The following is a 15,070-nucleotide window of genomic DNA, read 5'->3' as shown; positions in this document are numbered from 1 at the left end:
CAACTTTTTGGGCAACAATAAACATCCAAATTATAAAACTATGGTCAAAAAAATGTTGTGGAGTTTCATGAAATTAGGATGTGACATGAGTGTGAAGCTTCATTTTCTCCATTCACTTATCAAATTTTTCCCTGAAAACTCTGGCAATGTCAGTGAAGAACAAGGGGAACCATTCTACAAGGACATCAAGGAGATGGAAAAAGATCCAGGGAAGGTGGCCTGCAAACATGATGGCTGACTACTGTTTTATTCTAAAGAGAGATGGCACTGATGAAAAGAGACAATCAAGGAGGAGACGTTTCACCCCTTATCTACTCTACTACAGTGCATAGTGATTGTATACAAGATTATGAAGTAAATAACTTAGTTTTAATCTTATGTTAAAAAATTCCCTGTTGAAAAAAAGAAGTGTTTTCAGCTCAAACTTCAGATGTGATTGATAGAAAAATCTGGTGTGATACAGAATAACCAAAGCTAGATATGAAATCAGAATGAAAAATACTTTAAATATTATCTGATAGTCATAAAAGATCATTCCAAAATTTTTAAAGTGCATCATAGTATTATGTTGCAAAGTTATGAGATAACATCAGGACAAATAAACTTATATATCATGAGAAACACTCATACTCTTTGTATAAACTATGTATATTTCTTTGTTCTGAACCTAGTGGTAGTTGTTTAATTTTTCACAAAAAAAGGCTATGAGCTTAATAGTAATAAGTTATAAATCATTCCAGGCAAATGCCAAGACTGTTTGTCATAGGCAGGCTCAAGCTTATCAAAACTGAAATGATGAAAGGTTGTAAGTAGCTTAGTAAACTTTAATTAAAAGTTAGTAAGGTGTTGACATCCTAAGAAAATGTTTTTATTTTATACAATACTTGTACATTTATTTTGTGTGTTTCCATCTTTATTAGTATTACAACATTCTCTTGTAGAACAATAAAGACAGACAAAAGGTATAACTTCAGTCAAGAACTGTGTTACAAGCTCAACGGTAGTGAAGGAGGTGAGGGCGCACACCATGTTTTGGAACCAATAGTGGTGTTATTCAGAGTAGAGATGGCAAGATGAAAAAAAGGAAATCTGAACATACTAATGTAGAGAATAAAGAGTAAATACACTCAGGGGTGCCTTAGGAAGAGAAATAAGAATGGGAAGGGGAGAAATACCAAATCCTTGTTCTTTTTCTTATTTCTCTATCCTGTGTGGAAGGACAGTTGTAAGTTATCAAACATAACAGCCAAATGCCAAGACAGTCTGTGCATTAAGGCTAAGGATTATCAAAATTGAAATACTTTTTTTTATGACTATCTGGTTGTAAGTAGCTTATCAGATGGTTGCGGCTTCAAAAAACCTAAGTTTCAGTCATCTTTTATTTGTAAATATGAAACTGATAATATTTAAAATTGCTGTTGCTGGGCTGTTTCCATATCTTTACTTCATTTTATGTTTCTTTTTTATTATTTTTATTTAGTAAATGTTAATAGTGTGCTCTCTTTTTCAGGAATCTTCATGTATGGAAATCATTTTAATAATATTGAAGATAGCATCGAATGCATGCTGCTTCCAAAGATTATGTCACTTAACAATCAAAATTTTCATTTTACTGCATGTAATTTTACAGAAAGGAACATGTACTTAAGGTAATCTTAGTTAGAGATTCTTTTCTTTATTGATGAGTGGGACAATTTCTTTCTGTAATGTAATTGTACTCTTAAAGATTTTTGTAACATGAGGAACAATATGCAATAGCAGAAGCTGATTCTGCTTTATCTCGATGGGATGGTTTTTGAGTCATCATTGTCACGTAGAATAATAGTTATTGTAGTAATGGTAAAAATCAGTGATTTCATTTTAGTTTGTAGTTTTAACATAGTCAGAGAAGGAGAAGGAAAAAACGTGTCAGCAGTATTATACACTGGTGTCCAAAACTAAAACAACAAACAGAAATTTTGTAAGGTTGCTTTTATTTTGCCACAAAATGGTATAAACAGGTGGTAGTAAAGTAAAAACAATGAAAAAGATACAGAACATAATCAATTGCAACATACATAATGGTAGATAAAAATGTACTTCATTTTTTTCCGACTTAATGGATTTGCACACACATCCTGACTACTGGTTAATGTGTTCAATACGAAATGTTACCACCTCTGGCATCAGTACAGACCTGACAATGATGGAACATGGTGTGAATCTCATGTTGAAGCAATAATACCCATTTTTTCCACAGAGCTGCTCTCAAGTCTTGGAGAGTGGTTGGTGGATGCTGACATGATGCAACCTGTCTCCCTAGTGCATCCCAGACATGCTCTATCAGATTCAAATCAGGAGAGTGAGCAGGCCACACCATGCATGCAGTATCTTCAGTTTCCAAAAACACATCAACCCCTGTGCTCTATGAGATCGAGCATTATCGTCCACCAGTACGAAGTCTGGGCCCACAGCCCCTCACAACAACTGTGCATGAAATCTCAAGATCTCCTCACAGTACCTGCCAGCCTGCCAGCAGTTAAATCTTGCTGATTCAGCTGTACAATTTCATGATGATGTGTTCAAGTAGTCAACAAAATCCCTGCACACACCATTAGTGATCCAACTCAATGTTGGTCTCTTTCCACAGTGTTTAGGCTCTGAACCCATGTTTTGAATGCCCTCCAGGTGCAAATCCTTCAAGAATCCCTCTCCAGACCAAACCAGGACTCATCCGTAAAAAGAATATTTGCCCACTTTCTTCCATCCAGGTGGCTTTTTGACAGCTCCACTCTAGATGTTCCCTTCTGTGAAGACATGCCAGAGGTAAACAGAAAGGAGGTCTCCAACAATAAAGACCACTCTGCTGAAGCTTTCTGTACACCATTTGCCTTGATAGAACGTGTCCAGGGGATGGTGTGAGATCAGATGCCAGTTGTAGTGCAGTAGTAAGGCGTTACCATTGTGCCCGTACAGCCAAATAACAGTCCATTCATTCTGATGTCTCACGTGGTCGGCCCTGTCCTAGTCTCCAGGATACAGTTTCGGTCTCTGTAAACCATCACCCCATCCATGAAACAACAAAACGATTCACATTAAGCCATCAGGCCACAACAGTTTGCAACTCTCCTGCTTCCATTCTTACTATGGCCCTCCACAGTAGAGTTTCCATATGCGTCTTCTCTGTGCCATACTGCACTGTCTGTTACTGTGTACACAGTGGTTGTGTATGTGGGACTACCCTGCAAACACTACCCCGCTTGATATGTTCCCTGATGTCATTGCCGGCGTTGTTGTCAATTTATCAGAATGCCATCTTCCTTAGAGAAAATGATCGTAATGACAGCTTTTGACAGTGTGTCATTGTATTGTGAGTTAGACACAGGATGGGAAAATAGCTGGTTGTTGCTTTAATTTTGGACACCAGTGTAGATTTCATTTAGCAAACTATTCTGGTATTTTAGTGGTTTACTGTTCACTATTGAAACTTTTATTCAAGAAAGAAAATAAATAATAATTATAATAATGTAGAAATTGCAGTTATCACTGTTCATGAAGATATGTGATTAGTCTGTATCCAAAAGAGCAGTCAGTTAATTCAGTACTACAAATTTATAATGTTTTTAAGGAGAATTGACTTCAGAATGAAATTACAGTTTAAGAAGGAATGAATCAGTATCAACTTCCAAAGTGGCAGTATGGTGACACATATGCTAGTTTTTGGATTTGTTGATTTCTTCATCCATCAAGAGAGAGGAAAGTGTTGGAGAAATTGAGGTTAGCAGGGATGCTGCAGAAAAGCCTCTTCAGACCCTAGGTTAGGGAGATGTAGCAAGGCAGGTTAAAATAAATAAAAATCAGTTGTTCTAAATTCTGAAAGTTATTGTATGTGGGAAACTTCTTATAAGCAGATGTCATTTCACTGTTATTTATTAACCAGATCAAAACTCATCCCTAAGAATAGGCCATGAGTAGACAACAAATTGCATACTTTTTCATGGGAAAAAAACAAAAAAAAAAAATAATTATAGTGGATTTAAGTAAGCTGAATGATAACCTACACACCAGAAATGAGATGCAGTCAAAATATGAAGGAAAAAAGTTTGTGTGTGACCATGTCAGTGAAATAATTAAAGAAAGACTTGAATAGAATAAAACTATCTATGCGAGCAGTGCTTTGAATAGTAATAGGAATGTTACTAAATACATAATGCACGGATGAAGTCATACATGAAATCAGAGTCATTGGCCTTGGACAGTTTGATGAATATAAGATTAGTAGCAGCTTATGAAAGCTACAGGGAGGCAAGTAAAATGATCAAGGGAAAAAAAAGAACAACTCTGCTAGCTATCTTAATTTAAACTAAAGATGTGTGATGCAGTAAGTGTGACACGCAACTACTAAGCCACGAATGAATCTGATCTGAAAATGTATCACCACAATGTACAATTCTTGCATAACAAAATTGACAAAATTAATGTACCACTGACAGATGAGCTAAAAGATACCTCAGTAATATGCATTTCTGAATATTGGCTTGACCCTGAATTAATTCAGTGTATAAAAATGACTAAATTCATTTTGACTTCTCACTAATGCAGAAATAATAACAAATTGGGTGGGTGATTTTAAGGAATATATGGATTATACTACCCTACCTCATTTGAACAAATATTGAAAAGGACTATTAAACTGCAGCTATAATAATTAGCAAGTTCAGCTTGGTTACTGCTGTAGTTTACTGATCATTTTCTGGAAATTTTGAATGTTTCAAAATAAACTGGACTCGGCTCCAAATGAAGTAAATAAAATGGAATGTTATTTTATCATTTGTAGAGACTTCAACATCAATTTTCTTACAAAAAGTAGAGACATGGAGGCTCCTTTCAACCTTGTTGCATCCTACAAGTTAAATGTTAAAGTAAATGTTGCTATCCAAGTAACAGAAACATGTGAAGCAGCTTTAGATCTGTTTCTAGTCAAGATTTTTTTCAGCTTTTCATTAACAACATCCAGCAAACAATTTAGTGACTATGTAACTCAAATACTAAGCTTGAAAGTAAAAGACAGTATTGGGAACATCATGTCTTTCTGGAGTCAGAGTAACATAAACTACTCCAACACTTTGCTAAACAAAACAAAAATGGTAACAGGTTTATAAAATGAATGTCCTAAATGAAAGAATTAACACATTCTTTGATATATTAACCCATTAGTTTCAAATTACATTTCCACAGAAAACTGTATCCATAAAGAGCAGTTCTGGAACAAATAGTGGGATCGCAAAGAGGACAAGTGTTTCATGCCAAAATAAGAGACTGCTTTGTAAAATGTGTAACTTAAGTAATTCATCAGTTGAATGATATACATATTCCAAAGTACTATGGAAAGTAATAAGAGCAGCAAAAGTAATGCATAGTGAGTGATACATTCCTTTATAATTCAACAAAAAGGTGAAAGAGAGATGAACTGTAATAAAACAAAAATCTGATGAAAACTAAGTATCATGCAAAGATGCAACACTATCACAAGAAAATTAAAAAGTAGCCAAAACATTTAACATCTGTTCCACAGATGTTCTGGATAACTTATTAATCAAACATAAATAAGAATACCCAATCCAACAAACATAAAATAAGCACATGTAGTAGGTCAATGTACATCAGCTCTGTCTCACAAGATGAAGTGGCAAAAGCAAGATAAGGACCAAAAAACTCCAACTATGTGGGCACTGATGGTGTCCCTCCAACAGTCTTGAAAGACTGCTCTAAACTTACCCACTTACGAAACTGCTCATTTCAAAGAGGCATTTTTGCTGGTCTACTGAAAACTTCCAAGATAATGCTAGTATTTAAAAAAAGGTTGGAAAGATAATATAAATAATGAGAGGCCAATCACAATTTTCTCTTGCATTTCAAAAAGTGAGAAAAAGTTATGCATGACAAACATATGAAATCTGTAAATAAAAACAAACTGGTATGTAATGAACAACACTCATTCAGAAATAAAATGTCAACAATAACAGCCCTTTATGAGTGCATTAATTGTATACTAAGCCTTATGGGCAAGAAACGGGAATCAACAGGAGTATGTATTGATCTGATGAAATCTTTTGACGTGATATTTTGTAAGATTCTTTTGTCAAAACTTGAAAAGTACAGTGTGTTAAATTCAAGTTGGTCATCAGCTGCCTTGTCCTGAATTGGTAGAAACTGGTAGAGATTGGATGTCTTTGATTGGTAATCATTTAGTTTTGGCTGCAGCCAACGTTATCTAGCTGAGTGTAATGTGTGAGATAGTCATTGTTGACTGTTGGGTTTGTGTGTTGTACTTCACTCTATTTCATACTGTTTCCATTCGTGGTAATAAGTGTATGTAATTGTTGCAGTTTCAGTTTTGATTACAAGCAACATTTAAGCAATCTTTACCTCACTATATGAATTCTGCTTTTGTGTAAGCATGAACCACAGGTTGAGGTGCCTACACTGTGGGAGGCAGGCAAGGCAGGCCTTGATACCCCCCTCCATCAGCTCTTCACCCCATGCCATTCTATGTGGGGACCAGGCTTGCTTCGTCTGCTCCCCCTAAACTCTTCCAGAATCGACCAACTTGCAGTTGACATACTGTATGATAATCGAGATCTATCCAACAGCTGGATCAGTTCCTTCCTGAATAACTGTAAGCAAGAAGTTAGCATCAGATACACTAATCTCAATCTTAAAACTACTTCAGAACACTTTTCAGAGTATAATTTAATTAAATATGGTGTACACCTATGATCAATAAGAAGATCACTTTGATTCATTCTATGCATTAATGATATAAGCTTAAGTGTGGATGCACATAATACAATCATATTTGCAGATGACACTAAAATTCTAGTAAAAGGAGAAAATAAGAGAGAGTTACAGAAATTAGTAAACACTGTCACAACCAAATCAGCAACTGAACTAAAAAAAACAACAACAGCACACTAAATTTCACATTGTTTTAAACAAGGATATGTACATTTTGTTTCCCTCTATCAACAATAAACCAATTGGTAACAATACGGATACAAGATTCTTAGGCTTATGGTTGCAAAGTAATGTAAAATGGATTAAGCAAGTAGAATATCTTAACACAAAATTGAGCAAGTCATGCTACCTTCTTTCCTCACTAAAACCCTCCTGTATTGAGAAAACAGTAAAGAGTCCATATCACGCCTACTTTCATCCCCACATTAAATATGGGGTCACATTTGGGGGAAACTCTGGACCAGCTACTATAACATTAAAACTGAAAAAAGGCATTAGAATCATGTTTGGATTTAAACCTAAGGACTTATGTAAGACTCTGTTTAAGGTCTCTGGTATTCATGCTTTACTCTTTAAGATAATTATAACAGGTAAATACAGTAGACTGCAAAAAACTGTGAAGTTTACCAGACAATACAAAAACTTGCATGTGACCCAAATCAACACATCCCAACACCAAAAAAGTACTTTCCACATGTGAGTTAAATTTAATGACAAACTTTCCAAAAATGTAAAAGCAACTGCTGAGGTCAAAATAACTGTAAAATATTTAAAGTCATATTTATTTTATCTCATGATTCACTCCATTGAAGAATATTTAAATGCATGTCATGTATCATATAGATACTGAAATTATGAAGTGTATTATTTGTCATTTTAAATATGCATGTATGGAAATCACTTTCACCTGTGTACATGTAAATTGACTAGCCCAGTATGTTATAAATGAACCATTTTTGCAAGCAAAAAGACCAATTAAAATACTATACAATGAAGGGATAGAACATAATGAAAAGTTATAGTCAGCTGCTGCTTGTAATATAACAAAGATAGTAGTTCATTAGTGACAATAAACTTCTTTGCCAAGATCGCTAATAGTAACCTGGTGATCAAAGTTACAATCTTCAGATCACTACAGACAGGTTACTGCATATGTCTTAAAATAGCTGTAAAAGTACTCTTTGTCCTGAATTGAATTGACAGGTATGTAACGGACTAGAAGACTGATGCACTGGCATGCCAAAATTAAAACAACTATATACACAATGAAAGTCCTCAGCTGAGCAGTGAGCATGCACTGCCTCTGGATGTGCAACTGTACATATTATATTTACTGTATCATTTCTCTAATTTATGTTGAAAACATTCAAAATGTATTCCTCAAAGAATGTAATATTGTTTTGCTCTAGTTCAGCCATTCTTTGTTAAATATATAATATGTTTAGCTTTTCAAGAGACTTTAAAATAACAAAACACACTGCCTGATTCAGCATTCATTTCCCAGTTTACATTTCATCAGATATGTTTGCTTTTTGTAGTTGAAAATTGCTATGCCTGATCCTGATCCTTGCTTAGTTTTACTCCCATCAGTGAGTTCTTCTGTCTAGTACTACCTCTTCTTATTTCTTTCATTAAGAATAACAGTATCAGCTGTATGAGGCCAGTTTTTGTGAGGAACATTAGCTTCTAAATTTTTTTTAGTATTTACAGCTTTAATTTCATTGAATTCATTTGCTATTTCCTTTATTTCAATAATTATTGGTGTTAGACCTGACACAATATACAGCACTTTGTTAGATACTGTCCTGTAGGCTTTGGCAGTGTAAATGTTAATTAATTGTTGTACTTATTGCAACAGTTCTGACTGGTTAAAGTAGTCCATACTGGAGATTCCTATGATAACATACTAGCTAGTATTATTCCTCTGTAGATGATTCTTAGACCCTAGAGTCATAATTACAGTTTAAGTTCAAACAGTTTACATCATTTGCCTTGCCTGTGTAAGTCAATATGTAAGTAACGTTTCTGCAACAAAGAACATTAATGACACACCACAATGTCCTGTTCAGGCACCAATAATAACACAGTAACCAAAGCACAGACACTGATTTTGAGTGAAAAATGTATACCGTATTTACTCGAATCTAAGCCGCACCTGAAAAATGAGACTCGAAATTCAAGGGGAGAGAAAAGTTTTAGACCGCACCCCCAAATCAAAACTAAGGTGGTCCATCATAACATGAGACGCAATTTAGGTTGAATGGATGAAGATACACCCACAGTAGTTTGGTTCGAGTCGTACGCTTAACAGTTAAGCTTTACCAAGTAGCCATTGCAATGTGTCAAGCGCTCTGTCTGTATTTATATGGGTACCCTTCCTTTTTCACGTGCTTCATCTGGTTTGAATCGATTTTCTATTTTGCTTTGATTTGATAAGTGACATTCTCTTTGTTATAGGTGTTTACGTCACTCTAAGCTGAAAATCCATTATTGTACTGTGTCATTCTGATAGTCACATTCTGATAGTGAGTGTTAATGACCTGTCGCCGCTCGTGGCATTGCTTGCTTTTGTGCGCGCTACCACGGCTTACAATTAAAAAAAAAAAAAAAAAAAATTAAAAAAAAAAGAGAGGCATTGTCTCATAAGTGAAACAACGGCAGGAGACTGCTATTTATTGTTACTTACACTGCTGCTTTCTTTGATAATGATCAACAAGAACCAAATAATAGACTGTGTATGATAAAAGATGTTCTGAACAAGAGTTAAGCGAAAAATTTTCTCCGTTTGAAAATCTTTGCAGACTCCTCTTTAGTACATTATACTCTGCACAGACATTAGAGTCATCTTGGATTTAAAAATCTAGTCAGTTGCCGTGCTTCATTTCTGACTGTATCACTATTCAGCATAAGAATAATACGAATATAAACATGACATGATGTGTATATTCTTCTGCGTTTGCTGTTGTCTCACTCTAGTTTCGTAGTTTATTAGGCAGACAGGATTTAAATGAGATAGCAGCAAACACGAAAGAATACATGGCATAATGTTTACATTCTTCTACCTTTTCTTTTAATTTATTTAGTGACACACAGGTTTTGGCACCAGTATTTATCTTTGTGCTTGCAAAGCATGCCTTTGTAGCGCTACATATATTCGACGGCAGAAGTTAGTTGTGGTGGCGCCTACCAACATTTTTCAGAACTTTTGCTTACTTTGCACTCGATTTGAAGCCACAGGCGGTTTTTTGGATTACAAAAACAGGTAGAAAAGTTCGGCTTAGATTCGAGTAAATACGGTATATTCTGAAAAATACTTGTTATGATTGTACTTACAGTATAAGTTGCCAGAAAGCTGCTGATACCCAGAAGTTTCAACACAGGATGCGTGATAAGAATTGTACAGGTTCGAGACCTCCCTCGGGCGTGGGTGTGTGTGTTGTTCTTAGCATAAGTTAGTTTAATATAGTTTAAGTAGTGTGTAAGTCTGGGAACGGAAGATCTCAGCAGTTTGGTCCCTTAGGAATTCACACACGTTTGAACATTTGAATTGTACGAGTGGTCAGAGCACAGTGTCTTTCACTTGGCTACCAGATATATTCTTGTTTTGTCATTGAATCTGTAGTCTCGTTTAAACTAGTTGTCACTTGACGTTTTGAAAGTTGTGGCATTGTCTGTCAAGTACAGTCTGCAGGCAGCCACCACAGCACATCATTCCCTGTTGCAATAAAAAATCACTTTAAAGCCACTATATTCCACAAAAATCAAATAAAAGGTCTCAAATTCACAAGTGCTGTAGACCTCTATAGTGCCTCTCAGCATGTCAAAAATATGTTCTTAATTTTAATCAGTGAAATAGTTATGTTAATTTTTTTGAAACACATTAAATTTTCGCCTTTGTAACCAGCTCAAACTCACCATGCCACGTCTCAAAAACTAATGCTTTCACAGCAAAACTTTTTTCCTTCTGTTGATTACTAAAATATGTTGCTTGGCAATGAATCTTTTTAAATTTTCATACCACATTGCATTTCCTTTTTACATTGATCTGCTAGAACATTATGACCACCTACCTAATAGCCGTTATGCTTGCCTTTGACACGGATAACAGCAGCGATGCGTTTTGGTATGGCAGCAGTGAGGCCTTGGTAGGTCGCTGGAGGGTGTTGGCACCATATTTGCATGCACAAGTCACCTAATTCCTGTAAATTCTGGGGAAGGGGCGATGAGCTCTGATGCCACATTCAGCTACATCCAAGATGTGATCGATCAGGTTCAGATCTGGTGAGTTGAGGGACCAGCACATCAATTGGAACTCTTCACTGTGATCCACGAACCACTCCATCACACTTGTAATATGCACATTATCTTAATGAAAAACGCCACTGCCATCAGGAAACATGATCATCATGGAGGGGTGTACGTGGTCTGTAACCAGTGTACGATACTCCTAGGCCTTCATAGTGCATGCCCCTGTGAATGTTCCCCAGAGCATAATGGAGCTGCTGCCAGTTTGTCTCGTCCCACAGTACAGGTGTCAAGCAGATATTTCCTTGGAAGACGACGGATTCATGCCTACCCATTGGCATGATAAAAAAGGTATAGCTATTTGTCAGATCATGCAGTGCTCTGCCCAGTGCAATGGTCACATCCTCATTTCAGTCGTAGATCATGATGTGGTATTAACATTGGCACATTCATGGGTTGTCAGCTGCGGAGGCCCATCATTAGGAGTGTTTGGTGCACTGTGTGTTCAGAAACACTTGTACTCTGCCCCGAAATAAAGTCTGATGTTAGTTCTGCCACAGTTTGCCCATGTTCTATTTTACTAGTCTGCACAGCCTGCGACATCCGACATCTGTAATGAGTGGTGGCCGCCCGACCCCACAACTTCTTGACATGGTTTCACCTTGTGATTCTTTAGTTTCTCCCAGCGTATTTGATAATCAAAATATCCACGGGTGTACTGCTGGTCTACAGTGTCCAACGGGCACAATATTTCGGTGATCATACATGTCACCATCATCAGGTGAACTGATGGACTGAGCTCCAGTGAACGTGCCGGCACGGAGATCCGTACGCTATGGTTGCTCAGAGGGAACTGGGTTCGGTCGCGGCGCCCATCACACCGACATCATCTCAGACGCCGTCGCAATCTGTTCCACCGCGCGACCGTGGCGCGGGGCGTGGACAGCGGGGGGAACGCGCCGCAGGCAGTGGGTATTTAAATTGGCCGCCACCGCGACCGAACCCAGTTCCCTCTGAGCAGCCGTAGCGTACGGATCTGCGTGCCGGCACGTTCACTGGAGCTCGGTCCGTCAGTTTACCTGATGATGGCGACATGTATGATCGCCAAAATATTGTGCCCGTTGGACACTATAGACCGGCAGTACACCCATGGATATTTTGGTTTCACCTTGGTTATGTCACGTGTTGTAGACACTCACCACAGCACTTCTTGAACACCTTACAAGTCATGCAGTTTCCAAAATGCTCGTACCAAGCCTCTGGGCCATCACGATATGCCTTCGCACGAACTCGGATAGATCACGCGTCTACATGTGGACAGCACACTCACTGATAATACATGCACCACGTGTGTGACTGACTAGCAAGCATTCCTCACCAAGTGATGCTGCAGTCGCCTGGACAGGGTTATATCGTTAGTAGGTCAGTGGTCATAAAGTTCTGGCTGATCAGTGTGTCTGCTTCCAAAGACTGCATTTTATGCATCTGTGCCAGTATTTAACTCATAACAAGTTTAAAATCAGTATCTCGTACAAGAAGAATGTAAAAATCCTGAAATTTATCTATAGTATTACTCTCAGTGGTATCTCTCAGCACATCAGAAATCTTTTCCTAATTTTAAATAGGTTCGCTGTTACGTTGGTTATTGAAACGAGAAAATATTCCCTCTGGAAAAGTTTCCTTCTTATCATTGCATATCTTGAAAACTATTACACACATGAAATGACATCTTGGTGTCTATAAAAAATTTGTAAATTATGAAAAGGAAAGTTGCTACCCACCATATATTGGAGCTGCTGAGTCGCAGATAGGCACAACAAAAAGTGTGTCACAAAAAAGCTTTCGGCCATTAGTTGACACTTGCGCGCGCCCACACACACACACGCACACACACACACACACACACACACACACACACACACACACAAACGCAACTCATGTGACGTGTATATTGTTGACAACGCCGTAGTGGCTGAAAACTTTATTTATTTGTGACAGTCTGTTTGTTGTGCCTATCTGAGAATCTCCGCTATGTGATGAGTAGTCACTTTCCTTTTCATAATATTGTTACATTCGATCCCAAATTTTCCATTGTTTGATCAAAATTATCATATTTAACATACAGTTTTAGGAGATGATGGGAGGTGGATGAAAAATATTCCTTGGTATCACGACAGGAAAGAGAAATTAATGAAAATAAAATCACAAACAGATGATTTAATGGAAGTAAGATGTTCATTGAAGTTCACTATACACTACATACTAATAAGACAGTGTGAAGAAACTGCTTAATTCAGAGTCAGAGTCAGTGGAACTATCAGTGTCACTGTTCATATTGACAAATATTATCAAGTCTTCAAAACACTGTTGTAACACATCCTCATTGTTTCATGCTTTTTGTATCACTCCTTTCACATGATCTGTTACCTTTTGGAAGTCTTCTGGTGTCACATTTTCAACTACCTCTTCAAAAGCCATACCACTTTGGTCAACATAAACTTTTTTTTATTTTCCACAGCAGTATGATGTTTAACAAGAACCGAAATCAATTCTGTTTGTGTTGAAGTGACACTGATAGGGAGGCACTCTGAGCACTTTATGTCCACTGCTGTTTCATCTGAATTGTAAACTGAGTTCTTTGGATTGTGCTGCAACTAGTTCTAATAATTCTGCCCTTACTGTCAATGACAATGTGGACACTTTGGGTATTATGGGTCAACTCATCTGATGATACAGTGATGTGGTATTAAGCTCTGAGGCAACAGTGCGTATGTTTTCAATGACAACACTATGCACTTTGAGCATATGGCCTGCCAGTTCAGCAAATGTCTTAAAAGAGGTTGCATTTCGTGGGTGTCACTTGAAAGGTGTTTCCCCTGTAATGTTTACAGCAGCTTATCCTAGGTAGTATTACTTTCCTTTAACCTGCATGGATTGTTAGGGAATTTATGTTCAGTTGCCTTCTATAGGAGCAGCTGATAAATGTGTTCCTTATTTGATGTGTGATATGCCATATGAGGTTTGATTTAAGTGGCTCACACTTGAGATTTTATTGTAGGTGTCACTAATTTAATTTATTTAGCTAATTCGGAGCTGTTCTACATCTTCTGTTTTTCTCTGGACAAACATACTCTTGTAAGAAAGTAACAAAGAGAAGTGTAAAACAGTTTTCATTCTCATGCTATAGCACTTATCAAACCTCCATGACCTATTGAAGACAGAAGTTGTTTAACAGTATTATGGTATCAAAAAATCCTTTGCGACAGTTGTTTTAACCAGGGCACTGTATTCGGTAATGTGAAATATTATGCTACACACAACATTTCATATAAAAATGTTGCCAGAAACAGTTTCTGAATACAACAGAAGTGCAGCAGATGTAGATATTGCAGTTCAGACAGGACTTAATACAGTGAGACTATGTTGGAACTGTTTAGTCACCACATCTGAGGTGATATGTAGTGACTGAATTGAAGCTCAGGCAGAGTAAGATAGCCATGTGGCCAGAATTTAATTTTGGAGCTGCTGCTACTAAAAAGTTGTAGATAGCCTGTGCTGATGCAGAATTCACAAGAGAGAACAAACTTCTCCCAGAATGAAGGCCTCCGGAGTGAGTGTTGGGCTCCGCTAACTGAATGAGAAGTCAATCTTTCTGCTATGCTTATTGTTGTATGCATTGCTCTTCTATTGGGAATTACAGTTCCTGCTGGGCAGCAGGGGGATATATTAATGATGAGTATTTTGAAACGGATAATTAAGTTTGCAAGTACTTAGAATTTGGATGTAGTTATGTGAAGTTTGGACTGTTAAAATATTTGTTTGTTCTTTGCACTCATTTACTACAAAAAGCTTTGGTTATCTCATGCAAAATTAAGATATTATTGTAACTGTTGCTGAAAATAAAATAACTTTTGCTCAGTGTAGAATAATAATCTCTACAAGTCACAATAGAAGGTGATTTTATTTAATGCATGACTGGTTTCGGACTTGTACCCATCTTCAGGTGGTTTACATTCAGTTACATGTTTCAGTGTTCAGTGTTTAAGCT

General features: G+C 37.0%; 1 protein-coding gene across 1 annotated transcript in view; it reads left to right on the top strand.

The window, feature by feature from the left end:
• LOC126484145 (cytosolic carboxypeptidase-like protein 5) overlaps positions 1–15,070 on the top strand; it is a 172,187-nt gene that overhangs the window by 113,158 nt on the left and 43,959 nt on the right. Inside the window, exon 8 of the mRNA XM_050107543.1 lies at positions 1,511–1,649. Coding sequence (XP_049963500.1) covers positions 1,511–1,649 — 139 coding nt within the window. The remainder of the gene's footprint in view (positions 1–1,510; positions 1,650–15,070) is intronic.

This window comes from Schistocerca serialis, chromosome 1 (genome assembly GCF_023864345.2).
Source record: "Schistocerca serialis cubense isolate TAMUIC-IGC-003099 chromosome 1, iqSchSeri2.2, whole genome shotgun sequence".
NCBI classification, from domain to species: domain Eukaryota; kingdom Metazoa; phylum Arthropoda; class Insecta; order Orthoptera; family Acrididae; genus Schistocerca; species Schistocerca serialis.
Note: the sequence above shows the minus strand (reverse complement) of the source record. Positions and strands in the feature narration are given on the sequence as shown.